The 25165-nt window shown below is 46.5% G+C and overlaps 2 protein-coding genes across 5 annotated transcripts in view; one reads left to right on the forward strand and one right to left on the reverse strand.

Annotated features, from left to right (window-relative positions):
* Nucleotides 1-15016, forward strand: part of PEX6 (peroxisomal biogenesis factor 6) — a 212565-nt gene extending 197549 nt beyond the window's left edge. For all 4 annotated transcript variants that reach the window (XM_073558995.1, XM_073558993.1, XM_073558994.1 and 1 more), the window contains exon 17: nt 14788-15016. In XM_073558995.1, coding sequence (XP_073415096.1) covers nt 14788-14933 — 146 coding nt within the window. In that variant the 3' untranslated portion in view covers nt 14934-15016. The remainder of the gene's footprint in view (nt 1-14787) is intronic.
* Nucleotides 1-25165, reverse strand: part of GNMT (glycine N-methyltransferase) — a 500048-nt gene that overhangs the window by 78454 nt on the left and 396429 nt on the right. The gene's annotated exons all lie outside the window — the stretch shown is intronic.

Raw genomic sequence — 25165 nt, forward strand, 5'->3', positions numbered from 1 at the left:
TTGGAAGGTCCTGAAAGTGTACAGGTTTTGGTGGAAGGCTCATGGTGGAGGCATGTGCCTGCAGAGTCCGTGACGGCTATCTGTGTTGGGGGAAGCTAACGTCCTTCTGAAGGTCTGGAACTGATGGAAGTGAGCTTGTCAAGCAAGTTATAGTCAGTGATCCCAGCAAGGCAGCTTCCCTGGAAGTCAGGACCCATGTGATGCCAGCCTGTGAAGCCTGCAACGCTGCCAAGCAGGTAACCCAGAGCATGGGAGACTGAGTGCACTGACGAGGGTCAGTTAATGAACTGTGTGGACATAACCGCAAGTGAGAGTGGACTGTATGCTAGGTCTGTGATGTATGACATGGCCTACAGTGGTTTATGATTGCATAATAAACCGCATGGATTGTTTCAAGTGGACAATCGTTCCTGTGTGTCTTAATCCCGCTGCTGAGTGAGTGTGTCCCCCAACACATTCAGTGAGCACTGCACTACACCGGATTTATGGTTACCAATTGGTTTGACGTTAGATAACCAATTTTTAGATTCTGGCTTGAGGCAATTTTGTATCAACACATCTTTAAGGTTAATGCTCCTTCTCAACGAGATCAGAGGTTTCCGGGCTACTGTATCTGCCAGTATTTAATGATAGCTCTTATAATCTGACGGTCCATGGGCCCAAACTTAACACTATAGCTAAATCTCTCATCTCCTCTTTTTTTCCTTTATTTAGGGTTTTTGTAGCAGCTTGTTATGCGAGAACGCACTAGACTTGCTGAGAGCCTGTTACAATATTGTTCTTGGTAACCTCTAGCCATAAATCTATTCTTTAATGCTGAGGCCTGTTTCAGAAAACGTTCATTTCTACTCTTAATTCTCATCAATCTGGGGAACTGACTATACGGTGCGGCTCTCTTAGTGTGGTGCAGGTGGGCACTGCTTTAATGCAAAAAGGAGTTGAACTAGGAGGGTTTCCTGTGTACCTGTGTATCAAGGGAGCCCCCATGGATCTGTATATCTAGAAACACCAAGCTTGAGCCCCCAAATACTAATGTGAACCTCATATTCATCTTATTGATCAAGTTTAAATATGACAAAAAAATCGCTGAAATGTTCCTGATTCTCATCCCAGACAATGAACACATCGTCCACATATCTCATTTACAAACTGATATACCTCAAGGGATTTTCTATTGAGTACACATATTTATCTTCAAACACTGCTAGAAATAGGTTGGCAAATGTACATGCCATGGGCATGCCAATGGCTGTTCCGGTGTTCTGTTTATACCATTTATCCTGGAATTTGAAGGAATTGTGGGTCAAGATGAAATGTAGAGCGCCACATACAAAATCCACAAAATCTCCATTTTTACCTGTATTCGACAATATCCCTGCTACAGGCTCAATAACCTGTTCCCGTGGTATCCTAGTGTAAAGGCTCTACATGGATAGATGCCAAAGAGAAGCCTTCCTGCCAGGTATATCCCTGGAGAGCATGTATGAAGTTGCTCGTATGCTTTATGTAGGAGGGTATGTACCTCAACAGTGGGCGAAGTGTCCAGTCAATAAACTGTGACAACGGTTCCGTGAGAGATTCCATCCCATTGACTATTGGGCGTCTTGGGGGGGGCAATTAGTGATTTGTGTACTTTACCAGTGGGCCTTTGAAGGGATTTCTGGGAAGAGTTTTTCTGCCTGTTTTTTGGAAAGAATACCTCGGTCTACCTGCAGTTTAAGGAAGGATTGTAGTTCTCCTTTGTATTTGATAGTGGGGTCTTGTGGCACCCTAGAATATATTTCTGTGTCTGACAATTGCCCGTGAGCCTCCTGGAGGTAATATTCCCTGGTCAACAGGACAATATTGCCCCCCTTGTCCGCCTCCCTTAGGACAATATCATCTCAACTTCTCAGTTGTCTAATAGCCTCCCGTTCCCTGGTGTTAAGATTTTGGGGCAATCTGAGATTATGGCTTCAATGTCCCTTAATACTTGTTCATGGAAGATATCAATTACATTTCCTGAGGAGATGGGTGGTGTGTAGGTAGATTAATAACCCTTAAATGGATCCCGTGTGATGCTGGACTTGGGTGTTACTTTACCCTTCTCCTCTGTGTTTTCACTAATGCCTAGTAGAAGGGCAGCATCCTGTGTTATTGGGGGAAGGGCAGGATAGAGTGATGTTCCCATCCTGAGTCCCAAGGGACCTGTCGAACGAAAGCCCTCCTGCTGTTCCAAAGGGGGAGTCATATTGCCCTTAGTGTTCGAGAAAGCTTTGTGTAGATGAATCCTTCTGATGGCTTTGAACATAGCTACCAATGAAATCCATTAAATCAAAATCATCAAGAATACAAAAACCCAGTCCTTTGTTTAAAGCAGAGATAGTGGAAGTGTCAAGGTGATGGTCTGTGAGATTAATGACAGTCTTATTTGTGGTTACTTCCTCATTCAGTGTCTCCAAGACACCTGCTTCCGTTTGCGGTTTTGCAATAGGCCAGTGCCTCCTGCCGCCCCTTCTGGTTCTGATTTTAAAGGGGCCAGTGCAGGATTAGAGGGACCTTTTCAAGAATTCTGATTCAAAGGACAGCCCATGTCCTCATTAGCACTGCAATTTGAGTTGGTCGTCCAGTATTTCCTCAGCCTTCCTTTCTTGTTTCTGTTCACATTTCTCCTTTTTATTATTATTATTATATGGTAAATATGTATTCCAAGTGAAGGCCCGACCTAAATTTTAATTCTCTTTGTCATGGATACATTTATCCCGTTTCTTTATGTTTAATTTCATATTGAATTATCACTAACTTTCAGTCTAGTTTTTTATTAAAATTAGACCATTGCATTTCCATAAGTCTGGATCTCAATTCATTCTTTGTTTAATACAAAACTTTGAGTTAGGGTTTTTAAATGCACATGGTTTTTACATTTGGCTATGTTTGAATTATTTTGTGGTGTTTGCACATTCAGACAGGTGAGGAGGGTGGTATAAGTCGTGGTACCAGGTGGGTTGATCGGCTATTTAGGCAGGATCCCCTTCACCTTGGACCCCTGAAAGCGCTTGCAACGCCAAACAGCGGTAATCCTATCGCTGTCTCCACCTCTTCTCCATGCCGCTATGTTTTGATCCGCTTTGAATAGAGAATCAAGATCGGGTACTATGAGTGCTGCTGTTTTCTTTCTATTGGACAAATATATAATTTGACCTTGACCTGCTCTTTTGTCTCGATCCACGAATCCACATGTTTGTGTTCTCAACTGAACTTTTTATGCTTCCGGGGCTGGACTCTGGCCCAATATAATCTTGTTAACGGACCGGGCTTACATCTATCGATGAACTTGTGGCAGTCCTACCAAGCTAATCAGGCGCTGTTTCCCTGGTGCTAGCGGAAGGGGCCTCTCACTCTGTCAGGATTGTGAACGAGTTTGATGCCATGTCAGCGACTGCGTGGGCCATATCCTCTCACTCCCTGTGCTTTCCTGGGCCCATGTAGACAAGAGTGTGCCTGTGTAAAACTTTACCAAGCTGCCCTTGCGTGTCCCCATGAGGTACGAAATGTCACTTTGGTGCAAGTGCGAAAACCGTACCGCATGAGCCCTCCAACATAATTGTGACATGGGGCGAGGTGCGGGTTCATCAGATGATAGCAAGTAGCTGCTCTGGAGACTCCTCCATCTCTTCATCAGGCTCAGTATGATGGTAACAAGTAGCTACTCTGGAGACTCCTCCATCTCCTCATCAGCCTCAGTATGATGGTAACAATTACCTGCTCTGGAGACTCCTCCATCTCCTCATCAGGCTCAGTATGATGGTAACAATTACCTGCTCTGGAGACTCCTCCATCTCCCCATCAGGCTCAGTATGATGGTAACAATTACCTGCTCTGAAGGCTCCTCTATCTCCCCATCAGGCTCAGTTTGATGGTAACAATTACCTGCTCTGGAGACACCTCCATCTCCCCATCAGGCTCAGTATGACGGTAACAAGTAGCCGCTCTGGAGGCTCCTCCATCTCCCCATCAGGCTCAGTATGATGGTAACAATTACCTGCTCTTGAGGCTCCTCCATCTCCCCATCAGGCTCAGTATGATGGTAACAATTACCTGCTCTGGAGGCTCCTCCATCTTCTCATCAGCCTCGGTATGATGGTAACAATTACCTGCTCTGATGGCTCCTTCATCTCCCATCAGGCTCGGTATGATGGTAACAATTACCTGCTCTGATGGCTCCTTCATCTCCCATCAGGCTCAGTATGATGGTAACAATTACCTGCTCTGGAGGCTCCTCCATCTCATCAGGCTCAGTATGATGGTAACAATTACCTGCTCTGGAGACTCCTCCATCTCCCCATCAGGCTCAGTACGATGGTAACAATTACCTGCTCTGGAGACTCCTCCATCTCCCCATCAGGCTCAGTACGATGGTAACAATTACCTGCTCTGGAGACTCCTCCATCTCCCCATCAGGCTCAGTATGATGGTAACAATTACCTGCTCTGGAGACTCCTCCATCTCCTCATCAGCCTCAGTATGATGGTAGCAATTACCTGCTCTGTAGACTGCTCCATCTCCTCCTCAGGGTCAGTATGATGGTAACAATTACCTGCTCTGGAGACTCCTCCATCTCCTCATCAGGATCAGCATGATAGTAACAATTACCTGCTCTGGAGACTCCTCCATCTCCTCATCAGGATCAGCATGATGGTAACAATTACCTGCTCTGGAGACTCCTCCATCTCCTCATCAGACTCAGTATGATGGTAACAATTACCTGCTCTGGAGGCTCCTCCATCTCCTCATCAGGCTCAGTATGATGGTAACAATTACCTGCTCTGGATTCTCCTCCATCTCCCCATCAGGCTCAGTATGATGGTAACAAGTAGCCGCTCTGGAGACTCCTCCATCTCCTCATCAGGCTCAGTATGATGGTAACAATTACCTGCTCTGGAGACTCCTTCATCTCCTCATCAGCCTCAGTATGATGGTAACAATTACCTGCTCTGGAGACTCCTCCATCTCCTCATCAGCCTCAGTATGATGGTAACAATTACCTCCTCTGGAGACTCCTCTATCTCCCATCAGCCTCAGTATGATGGTAACAATTACCTGCTCTGGAGGCTCCTCCATCTTCCCATCAGGCTCAGTATGATGGTAACAATTACCTCCTCTGGAGACTCTTCTATCTCCCCATCAGCCTCAGTATGATGGTAACAATTACCTGCTCTGGAGGTTCCTCCATCTCCTCATCCGCCTCAGTATGATGGTAACAATTACCTGCTCTGGAGGCTCCTCCATCTCATCCGCCTCAGTATGATGGTAACAATTACCTCCTCTGGAGACTCCTCCATCTTCCCATCAGCCTCAGTATGATGGTAACAATTACCTGCTCTGGAGGCTCCTCCATCTCCTCATCCGCCTCAGTATGATGGTAACAATTACCTGCTCTGGAGGCTCCTCCATCTCATCCGCCTCAGTATGATGGTAACAATTACCTGCTCTGGAGACTCCTCCATCTTCCCATCAGGCTCAGTATGATGGTAACAATTACCTCCTCTGGAGACTCCTCTATCTCCCCATCAGCCTCAGTATGATGGTAACAATTATCTGCTCTGGAGGCTCCTCCATCTCCTCATCAGCCTCAGTATGATGGTAACAATTACCTGCTCTGGAGGCTCCCCCATCTCCTCATCCGCCTCAGTATGATGGTAACAATTACCTGCTCTGGAGGCTCCTCCATCTCATCCGCCTCAGTATGATGGTAACAATTACCTGCTCTGGAGACTCCTCCATCTCCCCATCAGGCTCAGTATGATGGTAACAATTACCTGCTCTGGAGACTCCTCCATCTCCCCATCAGGCTCAGTATGATGGTAACAATTACCTGCTCTGGAGACTCCTTCATCTCCCCATCAGGCTCAGTATGATGGTAACAATTACCTGCTCTGGAGACTCCTCCATCTCCCCATCAGGCTCAGTATGATGGTAACAATTACCTGCTCTGGAGGCTCCTCCATCTCCTCTTCAGCCTCAGTATGATGGTAACAATTACCTGCTTTGGAGACTCCTCCATCTCCCCATCAGGCTCAGTATGATGGTAACAATTACCTGATCTGGAGACTCCTCCATCTCCTCATCAGGCTCAGTATGATGGTAACAATTACCTGCTCTGGAGACTCCTCCATCTCCCCATCAGCCACAGTATGATGGTAACAATTACCTGCTCTGGAGTCTCCTCCATCTCCTCATCAGGCTCAGTATGATGGTCACAATTACCTGCTCTGGAGTCTCCTCCATCTCCTCATCAGGCTCAGTATGATGGTAACAATTACCTGCTCTGGAGGCTCCTCCATCTCCTCACCAGGCCTCAGTATGATGGTAACAATTAGCTGCCCTGGAAGCTCCTCCATCTCCTCATCCGCCTCAGTATGATGGTAACAATTACCTGCTCTGGAAGCTCCTCCATCTCCTCACCAGCCTCAGTATGATGGTAACAATTACCTGCTCTGGAGACTCCTCCATCTCCTCATCAGGCTCAGTATGATGGTAACAATTACCTGCTCTGGAGACTCCTCCATCTCCCCATCAGCCTCAGTATGATGGTAACAATTACCTGCTCTGGATTCTCCTCCATCTCCTCATCAGGCTCAGTATGATGGTAACAATTACCTGCTCTGGAGGCTCCGCCATCTCCTCATCAGCCTCAGTATTATGGTAACAATTACCTGCTCTGGAGGCTCCTCCATCTCCTCATCCGCCTCAGTATGATGGTAACAATTACCTGCTCTGGAGGCTCCTCCATCTCATCCGCCTCATTATGATGGTAACAATTACCTGCTCTGGAGACTCCTCCATCTCCCCATCAGGCTCAGTATGATGGTAACAATTACCTGCTCTGGAGACTCCTCCATCTCCCCATCAGGCTCAGTATGATGGTAACAATTACCTGCTCTGGAGGCTCCTCCATCTCATCAGCCTCAGTATGATGGTAACAATTACCTGCTTTGGAGACTCCTCCATCTCCCCATCAGGCTCAGTATGATGGTAACAATTACCTGCTCTGGAGACTCCTCCATCTCCTCATCAGGCTCAGTATGATGGTAACAATTACCTGCTCTGGAGACTCCTCCATCTCCCCATCAGCCTCAGTATGATGGTAACAATTACCTGCTCTGGAGTCTCCTCCATCTCCTCATCAGGCTCAGTATGATGGTAACAATTACCTGCTCTGGAGGCTCCTCCATCTCCTCACCAGGCTCAGTATGATGGTAACAATTACCTGCTCTGGATTCTCCTCCATCTCCTCATCAGGCTCAGTATGATGGTAACAATTACCTGCTCTGGAGGCTCCTCCATCTCCTCATCCGCCTCAGTATGATGGTAACAATTACCTGCTCAGGAGGCTCCTCCATCTCATCCGCCTCATTATGATGGTAACAATTACCTGCTCTGGAGACTCCTCCATCTCCCCATCAGGCTCAGTATGATGGTAACAATTACCTGCTCTGGAGACTCCTCCTTCTCCCCATCAGGCTCAGTATGATGGTAACAATTACCTGCTCTGGAGGCTCCTCCATCTCATCAGCCTCAGTATGATGGTAACAATTACCTGCTTTGGAGACTCCTCCATCTCCCCATCAGGCTCAGTATGATGGTAACAATTACCTGCTCTGGAGACTCCTCCATCTCCTCATCAGGCTCAGTATAATGGTAACAATTACCTGCTCTGGAGACTCCTCCATCTCCCCATCAGCCTCAGTATGATGGTAACAATTACCTGCTCTGGAGTCTCCTCCATCTCCTCATCAGGCTCAGTATGATGGTAACAATTACCTGCTCTGGAGGCTCCTCCATCTCCTCACCAGGCTCAGTATGATGGTAACAATTAGCTGCCCTGGAGGCTCCTCCATCTCCTCATCAGGCTCAGTATGATGGTAACAATTACCTGCTCTGGAGACTCCTCCATCTCCCCATCAGCCTCAGTATGATGGTAACAATTACCTGCTCTGGATTCTCCTCCATCTCCTCTTCAGGCTCAGTATGATGGTAACAATTACCTGCTCTGGAGGCTCCTCCATCTCCTCATCAGCCTCAGTATTATGGTAACAATTACCTGCTCTGGAGGCTCCTCCATCTCCTCATCCGCCTCAGTATGATGGTAACAATTACCTGCTCTGGAGGCTCCTCCATCTCATCCGCCTCATTATGATGGTAACAATTACCTGCTCTGGAGTCTCCTCCATCTCCCCATCAGGATCAGCATGATGGTAACAATTACCTGCTCTGGAGACTCCTCCATCTCCTCATCAGCCTCAGTATGATAGTAACAATTACCTGCTCTGGAGACTCCTCCATCTCCTCATCAGGATCAGCATGATGGTAACAATTACCTGCTCTGGAGACTCCTCCATCTCCTCATCAGGCTTAGTATGATGGTAACAATTACCTGTTCTGGAGGCTCCTCCATCTCCTCATCAGCCTCAGTATGATGGTAACAATTACCTGTTCTGGAGACTCCTCCATCTCCCCATCAGCCTCAGTATGATGGTAACAATTACCTGCTCTGGAGACTCCTCCATCTCCTCATCAGGCTTAGTATGATGGTAACAATTACCTGTTCTGGAGGCTCCTCCATCTCCTCATCAGCCTCAGTATGATGGTAACAATTACCTGCTCTGGAGACTCCTCCATCTCCCCATCAGCCTCAGTATGATGGTAACAATTACCTGCTCTGGAGACTCCTCCATCTCCTCATCAGGCTTAGTATGATGGTAACAATTACCTGTTCTGGAGGCTCCTCCATCTCCTCATCAGCCTCAGTATGATGGTAACAATTACCTGTTCTGGAGACTCCTCCATCTCCCCATCAGCCTCAGTATGATGGTAACAATTACCTGCTCTGGAGACTCCTCCATCTCCTCATCAGGCTTAGTATGATGGTAACAATTACCTGTTCTGGAGGCTCCTCCATCTCCTCATCAGCCTCAGTATGATGGTAACAATTACCTGCTCTGGAGACTCCTCCATCTTCTCATCAGCCTCAGTATGATGGTAACAATTACCTGCTCTGGAGGCTCCTCCATCTCCTCATCAGCCTCAGTATGATGGTAACAATTACCTGCTCTGGAGACTCCTCCATCTTCTCATCAGCCTCAGTATGATGGTAACAATTACCTGCTCTGGAGGCTCCTCCATCTCCTCATCAGCCTCAGTATGATGGTAACAATTACCTGCTCTGGAGACTCCTCCATCTCCTCATCAGCCTCAGTATGATGGTAACAATTACCTGCTCTGGAGACTCCTCCATCTTCTCATCAGCCTCAGTATGATGGTAACAATTACCTGCTCTGGAGACTCCTCCATCTTCTCATCAGCCTCAGTATGATGGTAACAATTACCTGCTCTGGAGACTCCTCCATCTCCTCGTCAGCCTCAGTATGATGGTAACAATTACCTGCTCTGGAGGCTCCTCCATCTCCTCGTCAGCCTCAGTATGGTGGTAACAATTACCTGCTCTGGAGGCTCCTCCATCTCCTCATCCGCCTCAGTATGATGGTAACAATTACCTGCTCTGGAGACTCCTCCATCTCCCCATCAGCCTCAGTATGATGGTAACAATTACCTGCTCTGGAGACTCCTCCATCTCCTCATCCGCCTCAGTATGATGGTAACAATTACCTGCTCTGGAGGCTCCTCCATCTCCTCATCCGCCTCAGTATGATGGTAACAATTACCTGCTCTGGAGGCTCCTCCATCTCCTCATCAGCCTCAGTATGATGGTAACAATTACCTGCTCTGGAGACTCCTCCATCTCCCCATCAGCCTCAGTATGATGGTAACAATTACCTGCTCTGGAGACTCCTCCATCTCCTCATCAGGCTTAGTATGATGGTAACAATTACCTGTTCTGGAGGCTCCTCCATCTCCTCATCAGCCTCAGTATGATGGTAACAATTACCTGCTCTGGAGACTCCTCCATCTTCTCATCAGCCTCAGTATGATGGTAACAATTACCTGCTCTGGAGGCTCCTCCATCTCCTCATCAGCCTCAGTATGATGGTAACAATTACCTGCTCTGGAGACTCCTCCATCTTCTCATCAGCCTCAGTATGATGGTAACAATTACCTGCTCTGGAGGCTCCTCCATCTCCTCATCAGCCTCAGTATGATGGTAACAATTACCTGCTCTGGAGACTCCTCCATCTCCTCATCAGCCTCAGTATGATGGTAACAATTACCTGCTCTGGAGACTCCTCCATCTTCTCATCAGCCTCAGTATGATGGTAACAATTACCTGCTCTGGAGACTCCTCCATCTTCTCATCAGCCTCAGTATGATGGTAACAATTACCTGCTCTGGAGACTCCTCCATCTCCTCGTCAGCCTCAGTATGATGGTAACAATTACCTGCTCTGGAGGCTCCTCCATCTCCTCGTCAGCCTCAGTATGATGGTCACAATTAGCTGCTCTGGAGTCTCCTCCATCTCCTCATCAGGCTCAGTATGATGGTAACAATTACCTGCTCTGGAGGCTCCTCCATCTCCTCATCAGCCTCAGTATGATGGTAACAATTACCTGTTCTGGAGGCTCCTCCATCTCCTCATTAGCCTCAGTATGATGGTCACAATTACCTGCTCTGGAGACTCCTCCATCTTCTCATCAGCCTCAGTATGATCGTAACAATTACCTGCTCTGGAGTCTCCTCAATCTTCTCATCAGGCTTAGTATGATGGTAACAATTACCTGTTCTGGAGGCTCCTCCATCTCCTCATCAGCCTCAGTATGATGGTAACAATTACCTGTTCTGGAGGCTCCTCCATCTCCTCATCAGCCTCAGTATGATGGTCACAATTACCTGCTCTGGAGACTCCTCCATCTTCTCATCAGCCTCAGTATGATTGTAACAATTACCTGCTCTGGAGTCTCCTCCATCTCCTCATCAGGCTCAGTATGATGGTAACAATTACCTGTTCTGGAGGCTCCTCCATCTCCTCATCAGCCTCAGTATGATGGTCACAATTACCTGCTCTGGAGACTCCTCCATCTTCTCATCAGCCTCAGTATGATCGTAACAATTACCTGCTCTGGAGTCTCCTCCATCTCCTCATCAGGCTTAGTATGATGGTAACAATTACCTGCTCTGGAGTCTCCTTCATCTCCTCATCAGGCTCAGTATGATGGTAACAATTACCTGCTCTGGAGACTCCTCCATCTTCTCATCAGCCTCAGGATGATGGTAACAATTACCTGCTCTGGAGACTCCTCCATCTTCTCATCAGGCTCAGTATGATGGTAACAATTACCTGCTCTGGAGACTCCTCCATCTTCTCATCAGCGTCAGTATGATGGTAACAATTACCTGCTCTGGAGGCTCCTCCATCTCCTCGTCAGCCTCAGTATGATGGTAACAATTACCTGCTCTGGAGACTCCTCCATCTCCCCATCAGATGACAGTATGTTAATAATAAGTCGCCACTCTGAAGATTCTTCCATCTCTTCACCAGGTCAGTATGATGGTTGTCATAGAGAAAATTAAAATCCTTGATAAAAGATGAGAGAAAAGAGCTTGCACTCTGCAGGATGTCTTCAAATTTCACTCTATGCAGCTGACCCCCTCCATTAGAATTAGGTAACTAAGGAAACCTATGATGGCTAACAGATGTGAGGCCCTGTATCAGGAATGTGGAGTAAATATATGATCGAGGTAAGAAATTGAAATACGTAAAGATCTTGGATCGCTTTGTCTGCTTACTGGAAATTCATAAGGGATGTTTGCATGAACTGCCTTGATCCAACAGATCGGAAAATCATAATTTCGGAAACTGGATGAAGTGGCGAATGCATAGCATGGTTTCACGTCATGGAGCGATGACCAGAATCCCTTCAATTGAATAAGGGCCTTATAGGCAAGGCTACACGTGTTATTTTGGTCTCTTTGTAAAGATAAAACCATGATAAAAAATATGATGTCGATATTGAGGACCTGTGACTCTCAGGAGCATAGTTATCGTCAATGTAAGGAATCTAATGATTTTCTGAAACTGAAGCCACATCCCATGTCCAACCCTGTAAGGAGTCATCAAGGGGCGGGGATATGGGTGTAAGGCTGGTTTCACATCAGCGTTTTTGTGCGCAGCGCATCGTGCGCAGCCATGCGCATGCGTCATGCGTTCCTATGTTTAACATGGCGTACGCATGGTCTTGCATTTGCATGCGTTCGTCTGTGTTTTCGTGCACATGCGTTTTTCCGGGTGTGTGTCAAGACGCGCCGGAGGCAACATGTTGCATTTTTGGGTCCTCCCAAAGGCGTAAAAAAAATGCATTTGCTCGCTTGCACACAGAATGCATCAAAACAACGCATTACAGTCTATGGGAACGCTGGTGTGCGCATGGACGTGTGTATGCCTGCGTTTGCGTACGCATGCGTTTTAAGAGTAAACATGTCTAGACCCTGGTTTAAACCACCCGCTACACAAAGAAACATTGTTTGGAGTCTGTTTCAAGGGTTTTTCAAGGATTTTCATCTTGTGAAATGTGACACCTAGAGAACGCATGCGCATAAAAAACGCAAACACATGGAAAAACTCATGTGCGTTTTTGCATGCGTTTCTACTTGCACTCGATGCACTGCGCACAAAGACGAAAATGTGAAACTAGCCTAAGTTAAAAGCTAATAAAAGGCAAATGTCAAATTGTGGGCGTCAACAGTACTTGGAGGCTCAGTCCACTGTGGGTGCTGTCCGTTTATCTGGAGTGCCTCCCTCCATAAGTCTGAAGCCGTTGCTGTAACGACAGGTTAAGTAATCTTTATCCTCTTATATCCCTATGTAACTGTATATGCTGTATTGTTGTGTCCCCTTTGGAAAATCTTTTGTGTATTTTTTTTTATAACCACTGTCTATCCTTCTGACTTAAATGTAAGATGTAATAGTTCTGTTTATTTGTTCTGTAAACCGCACCCCGAAGCCATACACCACTAGAAACCAGGCTTCCAATCAGCTCGTATAAACAACTGGCGGTGGCAGCAGCGAGTAGTTCTTGGTTATCGTGGAGTTAGAAGTGACCATACCGGTGTATATCGATTCCATGCGTTAGAATCGGAGGTGTACAGTAGTGTCCTAACTAATAGTCCAATATGCGTAAGCAGATGAGTCGCTGTTTTTGGTATAAATTCTATCACCACACGTCACACAATTTACCAGTCGGTGCAGTACATAAGAGAACCACCAGACTCCGCATTCATGATCTGCAGGTTTCTGAGTCTGGGTATTACAATAATAGGCAGGCGGTGATCCCAATAATATCAGTGTGGAGACAATTAGTGAGGTCAATCATTCTGTGAAGAGACAGGGGTGAATCCGGTGTCCCTAACCCTGAAGCCAGGACATGTTACTTATGCATTTCTCCTGGAAAGCCTGAGAAATATGGGGCGTCCCAGACATTGTTCAGAAGAACAGCGGACTGTGATTAATAAGTTGATTGGAGAAGGTAAAACTTATAAAGAAGAGCAGACAATGATCGGCCGTTCAGCTAAAATGATCTCCAATGATTTATAATGGAAAGCCAAACCAGAGAGACGTGGAAGAAAACGGAAGACGACCATTCTAATGGATGGAAAAATAACCGGAATGGCAAAGGCTCCGCCAATGATCAGCTCCAGAATGATCACCGTCTCCCGTTACCTGTGATCGGCTCCATAATGATCACAGTCTCCCGTTACCTGTGATCGGCTCCATAATGATCACAGTCTCCCGTTACCAGTGATCGGCTCCAGGATGATCACAGTCTCCCGTTACCTGTGATCGACTCCAGGATGATCACAGTCTCCCGTTACCAGTGATCGGCTCCAGGATGATCACAGACAGTCTCCCGTTACCAGTGATCGGCTCCAGGATGATCACAGACAGTCTCCCGTTACCTGTGATCGGCTCCAGGATGATCACAGTCTCCCGTTACCTGTGATCGGCTCCAGGATGATCACAGTCTCCCTTTACCTGGGATCGGCTCCTAGATGATCACAGTCTCCCGTTACCTGTGATCGGCTCCTAGATGATCACTGTCTCCCATTACCTGTGGTCGGCTCCTAGGTGATCACTGTCTCCCGTTACCTGTGATCGGCTCCAGGATGATCACAGTCTCCCGTTACCAGTGATCGGCTCCAGGATGATCACAGTCTCCCGTTACCTGTGATCGGCTCCAGGATGATCACAGTCTCCCGTTACCTGTGATCGGCTCCTAGATGATCACTGTCTCCCGTTACCTGTGATCGGCTCCAGGATGATCACAGTCTCCCGTTACCTGTGGTCGGCTCCTAGATGATCACTGTCTCCCATTACCTGTGGTCGGCTCCTAGGTGATCACTGTCTACCGTTACCTGTGATCGGCTCCAGGATGATCACAGTCTCCCGTTACCTGTGATCGGCTCCAGGATGGTCACAGTCTCCCGTTACCTGTGATCGGCTCCAGGATGATCAAAGTCTCCCGTTACCTGTGAGGACTGTGACAGAAGACGCCTGTGTGACGCTAATCTCTTACCAAGAAGTCCCCGCAAAGTCCCACTGATATAAAAAGACATGTACTGAAGAGGATACCATGTGCCAAAGAACACATCACCTGGCCTAAAGAGAAACGGAGAAACAATTTGTGGACTGATGAAAGTAAAACTTTTGTTTTTGGGTGTAAGGGCCGCAGTTTGTCAGACGACCCCCAAACTCCGCATACCAGGGTGTGGGCTGCTGTATATAGGATATATAATGGTGGGTGACAGTCGGGGGTTTCAGCCGTTCTGATTTTCACTTCTTATCCATTTTTTCTGCAGGAGCAGGTGATGGTGCAGCAGTGCTCGTCCTTCGTTTGGAGCATTTGATGCAAGCAGCGGAACGTCTCCAGTCGTCTGTGTCACAGAAAGAGCTGCAGCGATACGAGCGGATCCATCGGCACTTCTCCATGTCTGCTGGGGTGTAATGTGTATAATCTCAGGTCCCTTGTCTACTGTGTCCCCCCCCCCCCGTAAAATAAAGATGGAACCGCAGAAGAAAAGAAATGTACATATTCGTTACGTCTTGTCTTTTACTCCAGTCGTCTCCAAAGCTGCACGCACTATTCTGCTCTTAAGTCATCTTGTACTCTATTCACGTCTAACCTGTCTGAGGGCTCCTACCAAAGGATGTAACTCATGATCAGTAATGTAATGTATGTGAACAGTGACTGCACCAGCAGAATAGTGAGTGCAGCTCTGGGGTATAATACAGGATGTAACTCAGGATCAATAATGTACTGTATGTACACAGTGACTGCACCAGCATAATAGTGAGTGCAGCTCTGGAGTATAATACAGGATGTAACTCGGGATCAGTAATGTATGTACACAGTGACTACACCAGCAGAATAGTGAGTGCAGCTCTGGGGTATAATGCAGGATGTAACTCAGGATCAGTAATGTATGTGCACAGTGACTGCACCAGCATAATAGTGAGTGCAGCTCTGGGATATAATACAGGAGGTAACTCGGGATCAGTAATGTATGTACACAGTGACTGCACCAGCAGAATAGTGAGTGCAGCTCTGGGATATAATACAGGATGTAACTCAGGATCAGTAATGTAGTGTATGTACACAGTGACTGCACCAGCAGAATAGTGAGTGCAGCTCTGGGATATAATACAGGATGTAACTCAGGATCAGTAATGTAATGTATGTACACAGTGACTGCACCAGCAGAATAGTGAGTGCAGCTCTGGGATATAATACAGGAGGTAACTCAGGATCAGTAATGTATGTGCACAGTGACTGCACCAGCAGAATAGTGAGTGCAGCTCTGGGGTATAATACAGGAGGTAACTCAGGATCAGTAATGTACTGTATGTACACAGTGACTGCACAAGCAGAATAGTGAGTGCAGCTCTGGGGTATAATACAGGATGTAACTCAGGATCAGTAATGTATGTGCACAGTGACTGCACCAGCAGAATAGTGAGTGCAGCTCTGGGATATAATACAGGAGGTAACTCAGGATCAGTAATGTAATGTATGTACACAGTGACTGCACCAGCAGAATAGTGAGTGCAGCTCTGGGATATAATACAGGAGGTAGGGGCGTGGCATGGCGAGCGAGGAGTGAGGACGCATGTAAGAGAGCTCCCGCTCCAGCACCGGTGACCGACCCGAACAGAGCCCAGAATACTTACCCCACCTTCTGATGTCGGCTAAGAGGACCAGGGGGAATACGTCCGCGGGCCCCTCAGCACCCGACAGCACTCCCAGAGGCATTTCCCGCTACCTTGTAGGAGCGGGAAGAAGGAAGGCCGCGGGCGCCATGACAGGTGTGGAGACCGGAGCGCAGCAGGCCCCGCCGCCACCAGGAAGTAAGGCGCAGGCGGGAGGAGAGAAAACTGGTGAGACGGCAGCCGGAGGGGGACCCCGTGGAGGGAAAGGGGGCACATCCACGGGGGCCCAGCAGGCAGCGAGGCTATCTCCTCCTAATAAATCCTCTGGGGCCCAGGAGATCCGTCAATCACAGGGGCACCACGCGGACGGTCCCGCGCAGATACAGGCCGGCGGATCAGATAAGAACCCCGGGGGGATGAGTGTAGAACCCCCCGTGTCACAGAGAGGCGGCAGTGTCCCCCCAGACGTCGACATGGCCACTACAGCTGTCCCTGCAGACCCTATGATGATGGACACCGCAGCATCAGATATACAAAATAATGTAACCCGCCGACCAGACGCACTCCTGACACCGCAACACGGGAGATCATTCTCCACGACAGGGTGCTCCGTGACACCCATGGGAGCTGATTTCAGCCTATTATACAATAAGATAAAAGATATCCCGACGAAGCAGGATATGGAGCAGTACATTGCTCGTCTGGAATGCTCCTATTAGGCTGAACTTTCCGTATTAAGAGATGATATCCAACAATGTGGTGAGAAAGTGGAATCTCATGACCAGCTTATAGCCTCCCTAACCGAAAGAATGGAGGCTCAGGAAACTGCCACAGCCGCACAAGCAAGACAGTTGCAAACTCTAGCTGAAATGCTGGACGATTCCGAGAATAGGGGACGCAGAAACTATAAGAATAAGGGGATTGCCTGAGACTATATCCCCCCAAGAGTTGAACACCACTTTGAGAGATATCTTTAACTCGGTACTAGATAGGCCTCAGGATGCCCAACTGGAACTGGATCGTGCCCACAGGTCCCTGGGCCCGCGTCCCGGCGAGCAAGATCCACCAAGAGATGTGATATGCCGGGTTCACAAGTACCAACTTAAAGATGCGATCATGGGAGCAGCCAGGAAAGCAAAATCTATGAACCACTTGGGATCTCGTATACAGCTCTTTGCAGATTTGTCCAGATGGACACTACAGAGACGCAGAGCTCTCCGCCCCCTCTTAGACGAACTACAACGACGAGGCCTTCCCTATACTTGGGGATTTCCATTCTGCCTTCGGGTTCGGAAGGGAGGTAGAGTGCATTGTTTGAGTCATCCTGGCGGAGTTCCGGCGTTCTCAGCTGCCTTGGATCTAACGGAGGTGGATATACCTGACTGGCCACCCCTGCCTTCCTACTATGCACTTCAAGGTCTCCAAAGAGGCCAGATCCCTCAGCAGCAACGTCGCAGGGGTCGGCCCAACGGTCCAGGGCACATGCATCCTGTAGACGACGAGGCTGGATAGTATGCCTTGTCCTAAATTGCAGGTGGCCCTGCGGTGTTATGTTTTGAGAGTTAACTTACAGTCTAGTAGGTTATACTGGTTTGTTGTTTAAAAGCGAAGTATTTATAATACTATCAGTGCTGTCGATATTGAAAATAGTTGAGAATTGGGGCATGTTTCACTAGCCTATAATTAGCTGTTACACGTATATTCTCTATCTGTTCAGTTCCCGTTATAAAGGGAATACGATGGTTAAATCATTGCAGGGTCGGGAACCGGGGGAGTAGGTGTCTCCAACTCCTCTTTTTGCTATACACTTAACCCCCGGAGGCGCTGGGTTGCCATCGAGGCACGCAGCTGTTATATTTTACCTCCAACAGGTATTCCTGGAGTGTGCTTACTTACACTCGTATAGTTAAAAATCCTATTTCTTTGTCTCCTTTCTCTTTTTCCTTTTTCTAACCTCTCGTCTACTTTCTTTGTTAATACCCACTCCCTTCACTAGCTCTCCCTCCCTCATCAACAACGGGCGTAGGACTCCGGAGCCGATCCATCTTGTTAGCCGTAGCCTGCATCCTTGGCCTCACGCTGCAGATACAATGTCGGGTAAGAACACTGTACAAAAGATAACACTGGGCTCTTTGAATACTAGAGGCTTTAATACTCCGCAGAAGCGGTCACATATTTTATATGGCATGCATAAGAAAAGAGTAAATATAGTAATCCTACAAGAGACACATTTTAAAGTCGGACACCCCTAATATTCACGACAGACACTACACTACCTGGTTTCATAGTGCTAACCCGGATTCACGCTCCCGCGGGGTCTCCATAGCGCTCCATAAATCCCTCCAGCATACCATATTGGACACCTTGGTTGATGCGGAGGGCAGATACGTGCTTTTGAAAATTCAAATTTTTTCAACCACATATACTATAGCGGGTTGGTACGCTCCCGGCCGGGACCAAATACGAGCTGCTAGATCTTTCCTGAAGATCGTGGCTGAGTTTGCCGGGGGGGTGGTCATACTAGGAGGTGACTTTAACATGACTCTTAACCCGACTCTAGACTCCACGGCAGCGAGGTCATATCTTTCATATCGCCAGCTATCCTCACTGAAAAGGGATCTCCAGGATTTGCGACTCACTGATGTCTGGAGACTTTGTAATCCCACTGAAAGAGACTACACGTTCTTTTCCACACCGCACAACTCTTATGGGAGGATTGATTTCTTTCTCCTTAGCCACTGTGCATTGGCCTGGAACCCGAGACCTTCTATCGGGAGTTTTCTATGGTCGGATCATGCTCCAGTGTTTCTGGACATTAGCCCTCCTGACTCGGGGCAGCGGCAGTGGACATGGAGATTGAACGATAATCTTTTAAAAGATAATACTTGTGCGGCCGACATCAAGTCTACCATAGTGGACTTCTTACAAGACCATGCACACGACACTACTGCCATCCCTGTTAAATGGGAGGCCCTTAAATGTGTTCTCAGAGGGGTCCTCATTAAGCATGGATCTCGCTTGAAACGAATAAAAAGTAAAGAGATTGCAGACTTGACAGAAAAGATATTGACGTTAGAGACGAAGCATAAAACGGACAAGGACACGGAAACGCTGATTGACTTGATCAAATACAGAGACGATCTGAAGTCCCTACTGAATGAGAAATACCGACACCACAGAAATCGCTTTAAAAGTATATTATACGGTCAAGCTAACAAATGTGGACGTCTACTGGCCAGGTTCTTACATCCGCGTAACCAGACTACATATATCTCTTCTCTCCAGCAAAAGGGGGGTCGAGCGACGTCGAACCCGACAGAAATTTTGGACATAATGAGGAATTACTATCATACATTATATAATATTGGTGGAGATTGTTCCCCTCAGTCACCTTTGGATCCTCAACCAAGCATAGAATCGTATATTCACGACACCGCTCTTCCCACACTGGCCACGGATTTAACCATCCCGTTGGATTCGGACTTTACGACAGAGGAGATTGTTGAAGTCATCCAAAACACTCCGGCTGGTAAAAGCCCGGGACCGGATGGGTTTTCCCCTCATTTCTATAAGATGTTTCAGGAACAACTTAGCCCTATTATGACGGGGGTATTTAACTCCATCACAGCTGAGTCCCTGTTTGCCCCACAGTCTTTAGAGGCTTTTATTACGGTGTTGCCAAAGCCGGGCAGGGACCCTAAATTAGTAACAAATTATCGCCCAATATCTCTCATCAATGTTGATGTAAAATTATACGCCAAAATACTGGCTAATCGTCTGGCTCCCCTCTTGCCCTCAGTAATACATTCAGATCAGGTGGGGTTTGTGCGAGGAAGGGAGGCGAGGGACGGCATAAGTAAGACTCTCAACTTGACTGCCTATGCTAAATCGAAATGTAAACCGTTGGCTGTACTGTCGATGGATGCGGAGAAAGCCTTCGACCGTGTGCACTGGGGCTTCATGTTTTCGGCCCTGCGACAGCTGGGCCTAGGGAACCATTTTCTGCATAGGGTCGCAGCCCTATACTCTGGCCCGTCGGCCAGGGTCAAGGTAAATGGAGCAATGTCGGGCTCTATGACCATTGGGAACGGGACCAGGCAGGGATGCCCTTTGTCGCCCCTTTTCTATGTGATAGTTATGGAGCACTTAGCAGTGGCGATCAGGAAGAATCCTAGTGTACACGGTCTATGGGTGGACGATATTCAGTATAAAGTCTCTCTTTATGCGGATGACCTCTTAGTGTATATATCCCAGCCACACATAACCCTTCCATCATTGATGGAGGAGTTTCAAAAATACGGAGAGGTCAGTAACTTCAAGATTAACTTTCAGAAAACTGAAGCCCTAAATATATCCCTAGGACAGGCTGAACTTATAAGACTTATGGGAAATTTCCCCTTCCGGTGGAAGACTGGGGCCATTCAATATTTAGGCATTCAAATCCCTACTGACACGACCGACTTATATAAGTTAAATTATGTGCCTTTGTTGGAGTCGACTCTGAAACGGTTGAGGGAATACGGACGGAAGACCATCTCATGGTTTGGTAGGATGAATTCATTTAAAATGGACATTCTTCCAAGGTTCTTATATCTATTCCAGGCGGTCCCGATAGTGCCGCCGAAGACATTCTTTCAGACCATTAGATCTGCGTTAATACGCTTTGTCTGGCAGACATCTAAACCTCGTCTTAAATATTCTTATCATAGAATTCCCTCTTATCATAGAATCGTAGAGTTGGAAGGGGCCTCCTGGGCCATCTGGTCCAACCCCCTGCTCAAAGCAGGATTCGCTAAATCATCCCAGTCAGATGTCTGTCCAGCCTCTGTTTGAAGACTTCCATTGAAGGAGAACTCACCACTTCTCGTGGCAGCCTGTTCCACTCATTGATCACTCTAACTGTCAAAAAGTTTTTTCTAATATCTAATCTGTGTCTCTTCCCATTCAGTTTCATCCCATTGCTTCTAGTCTTTCCTTGTGCAAATGAGAATAAAGTTGATCCTTCTACAATGTGACAGCCCTTTAGATATTTGTAGACAGCTATTAAGTCTCCTCTCAGTCTTCTCTTTTGCAAACTAAACATTCCCAAATCCTGCAACCTTTCCTCATCAGACAGGGTTTGCAGACCGGTCACCATTCTGGTCGCTCTTTTCTGAACTTGCTCCAGTTTGTTGATGTCTTTTTTAAAATGTGGTGCCCAAAACTGGACACAATATTCCAGATGAGGTCTGACCAAAGAGGAGTAGAGGGAAATAATGACTTCACGTGATCTAGACTGTATGCTTCTGTTAATACATCCTAGAATTGCATTTGCCTTTTTTGCTGCTGCATCACACTGTTGACTCATATTCAGTCTGTGATCTATTAGTATACCCAAGTCTTTTTCACATGTGCTGTCACTTAGGCCTATTCCTCCCATTCTATATATGCTTTTTTCATTTTTATTGCCCAGATGTAGTACTTTGCATTTCTCCCTGTTAAAAACCATTCTGTTAGTTGCTGCCCACTTCTCCAGTTTATTTAAATCTTTTTGAATCCTCTCTCTCTCTTCTCTAGTATTAGCTATCCCTCCTAGCTTTGTGTCATCAGCAAATTTAATCAGTTTACCCTCAATTCCTTCATCTAAATCGTTGATAAAGATGTTGAACAATACAGGGCCCAGGACAGAGCCCTGTGGTACCCCACTTGAGACATTCTTCCAACTGGATGTGCAGCCATTTACGACCACTCTTTGGGTCCGATCACTAAGCCAGTTATGAATCCACCTAACAGTTGCCTTGTCCATTCCATACTTAGTCATTTTTTCAATAAGGATTGTATGAGAGACTTTGTCAAATGCTTTGCTGAAGTCAAGATATACTATATCTACAGCATTTCCTTGATCCACCCAATCAGTGATACCGTCATAGAAGGAAATTAAGTTAGTCTGACATGACTTATTAGTTAGAAACCCATGCTGACTCTGTTTAATCACTTCATTCTTATCCAGGTATTGACATACATGTTGTTTAATAATTTGTTCAAAGATCTTTCCTGGTATAGAAGTCAGACTCACCGGCCTATAGTTGCCTGGGTCCACCTTCTTCCCCTTTTTGAAGATAGGAACAACATTTGCTCTTCTCCAGTCTTCTGGCACTTCTCCTGTTCTCCAAGAATTTTCAAAGATTATGGAGAGGGGTTCAAAAATTTCTTCTGCTATCTCCTTCAGTACTCTGGGGTGTAATTCATCTGGACCTGGAGACTTGAATTCATTTAGGTTAGCTAAGTGTTTCCTCACCATCTTTCTGTTTATAGATATCCTGGATTCTTCTATTCCCTTAATAGGACAGTGAATAACAGTTGATGTTGCATTTCCTTTCTGAGAGAAAACAGATGCAAAATAGGAATTTAAAAGTTCAGCCTTCTCAACATCCTGTCTTACCATTTCATCATTTTCATCCTGTAAAAATCCTATAGCATCTTTGACTTTTCTTTTACTTTTGACATATCCCCAAAATCCTTTATTATTGCTTTTGACATCTCTTGCAAGCCTCAGTTCATTTTCAGCTTTAGCTAATCTGATTTGTGCCCTGCAGGTTCTGCAGACAGCATTATATTCTTCTTTAGATATGCCTCCCTCTTTCCATTTTATAAACATTTTTTTCTTCCTTTTTAGCATGTGCTTAAGTTCTGTGTTCATCCATCCTGGTTTCCTTAAATGCTTCCTATTCTTCCCTCTTTTCGGAATTGTTAACAACTGTGCTTTGAGAATTTCATTTTTCAAGATTTCCCATCCTTCCTGGACATTTTTGTCTTTAAGGATATCCAGCCATTGGATCCCTCCAATTCTCTTTCTGAATCCCTTAAAATCTGCCTTTCTGAAATCTAACCTTGACGTCTGAGTCTTCACAGGTCTTCCACCTCTAGTAATCCAAAATTCTAAAATAGCATGGTCGCTACCTCCTAGGGTCCCAGCCACTTTTACCTCCTCAACCATTTCCTCCCTGTTTATAAGGATTAGATCCAAGGTAGCAGTTCCCCTTGTTTTCTCCCTTACCTTTTGGAAGATAAAGTTGTCAGCAAGAGAGGATAAGAATTTCCTTGACCTGTTAGTTTTGCCTGAGAGAGATTCCCAACAAATGTCTGGATAGTTGAAATCTCCCATGACAACTATGTCATATTTTTTGGAGAACTTGGCCATCTGATGCATAAAGAGTTTATCTATATCTTCGGCTTGCACAGGCGGCCTGTAGTAAATGCCTACAATGGTGTCCTTTCCATTGTTCTGTCCTTGTATTCTTACCCAAACAGTTTCCACAGAACTCCCAGTCTCTGAAGCTTCAATCTCTGTGCAGATATACGCGTTTTGAATATTCTATTCTAACCGCCCCGAAACCCAGAGGTGGAGCGGGCCTCCCTGACTTGGAACTCTATCACAGAGCTTCCCTACTTGCACGTCTGTTTGACTGGCAGTTCGGTCATCATTCTAAACAATGGGTACAATTGGAACAGGTATCTTTCGGCGTCCCATTGCGTCATCTCCCGTGGATCAGACGAACTGAACAGGTTGCAAATGACTATAAGGGTCCAACAGGTTTCTTGACTCGAGAAGTTCTACGGGTCTGGAATCGGGTTAAACATAAACAGAAACTGATCAGTAATTTGAACCTATTGTCACCGATATTTGGTAATCCGGGCTTTCCCCCAGGGTGTCACAGAGACCAATTTTTGGGTTGGCACAGGAGTTCTGACTTACGATTGGGACAGACACTAATGGACGGAAAATTTCCGACATGGGACGCCTTACGGGAAAAGTTCCCAGGTAGGACACTCTCCTGGTTGGAGTATAACCAGTTGCGATCGTTTATACGGGGACGTTTGGCCGACTGTACTTCTCGCCCTCCCATGACGCGGTTGGAAGCTCTCTTACAAATGCAAGACCCTCCCTCACATTTGATTTCCTTTTTATATAAGGAACTTCACTCAGGGGATTCGGAAGGGGTTCCAAGTTACATCCGCGCATGGGAGGAAGAGATGGGATGCAAGTTCTCGAAGGAGGACCTTGATAAAGCTTTTCTTTATACACATAAAATGTCTCCGGCCGGGGGCGCTCAAGAGAAAAATTACAAGATACTGACTAGGTGGTATCTGTCCCCCGTTAGATTGAAGTCCATCTTCCCGACATTGGATGATACATGCTGGCGATGTGCAATGGAGAGAGGCACGCTATACCACATATGGTGGCAATGCCCTGCTATACGACCCTTTTGGGAGGGGGTTTTTCGGGCATACCAGGAGATCTCTGGGAAATGTGTCCTTCCCTCCCCACAAATTGCCATTTTATCAATTCTTCCGGGTTCCATATCAACACAAAAGAAGAGCCTTCTCCGGTTTTGTATTACTGCAGCAAGGATGGTGATCCCGCGCTACTGGCGTACAACGACAAAGCCAACTATAGCAGAGTGGTTATCAGAGTTTATAGACATTTTTCGTATGGAGGAGTTGATGGCTGAATTGGAGGGAGATAATTCTCGCTTGATTCGAACATGGCAGCCCTGGATAGTGTTCAGGGAGACGCCTGGACTACTTCGGTTAACTGAAAATGTTTCTTAGAGACCGGCTCGGAGATCCGTAACCCATCCCTCAGTCCCCCCCTCCCCTCCCTGTGAGTTATCCTTTTCTTTCTGTTTCCTTACCCTATCTCTTTGATACTTGTAATACACCCTCACAGGTTATGGGTAAAATGTTGGCGAATCCAGTACGGCTTGGTGTATGACCATGTATAATACTGTATCTTGTACCTTATGTCTTGTTTGTTATATGTTAAAATCTTTTAACTTCTTCAATAAAAAAGATTCAACATAATACAGGAGGTAACTCAGGATCAGTAATGTAATGTATGTGCACAGTGACTGCACCAGCAGAATAGTGAGTGCAGCTCTAGGGTATAATACAGGAGGTAACTCAGGATCAGTAATGTAATGTATGTACACAGTGACTGCACCAGCAGAATAGTGAGTGCAGCTCTGGGATATAATACAGGATGTAACA

This window comes from Dendrobates tinctorius, unplaced genomic scaffold (genome assembly GCF_039654945.1).
Source record: "Dendrobates tinctorius isolate UK_male_01 unplaced genomic scaffold, ASM3965494v1 ptg000264l, whole genome shotgun sequence".
Lineage (NCBI taxonomy): Eukaryota > Metazoa > Chordata > Amphibia > Anura > Dendrobatidae > Dendrobates > Dendrobates tinctorius.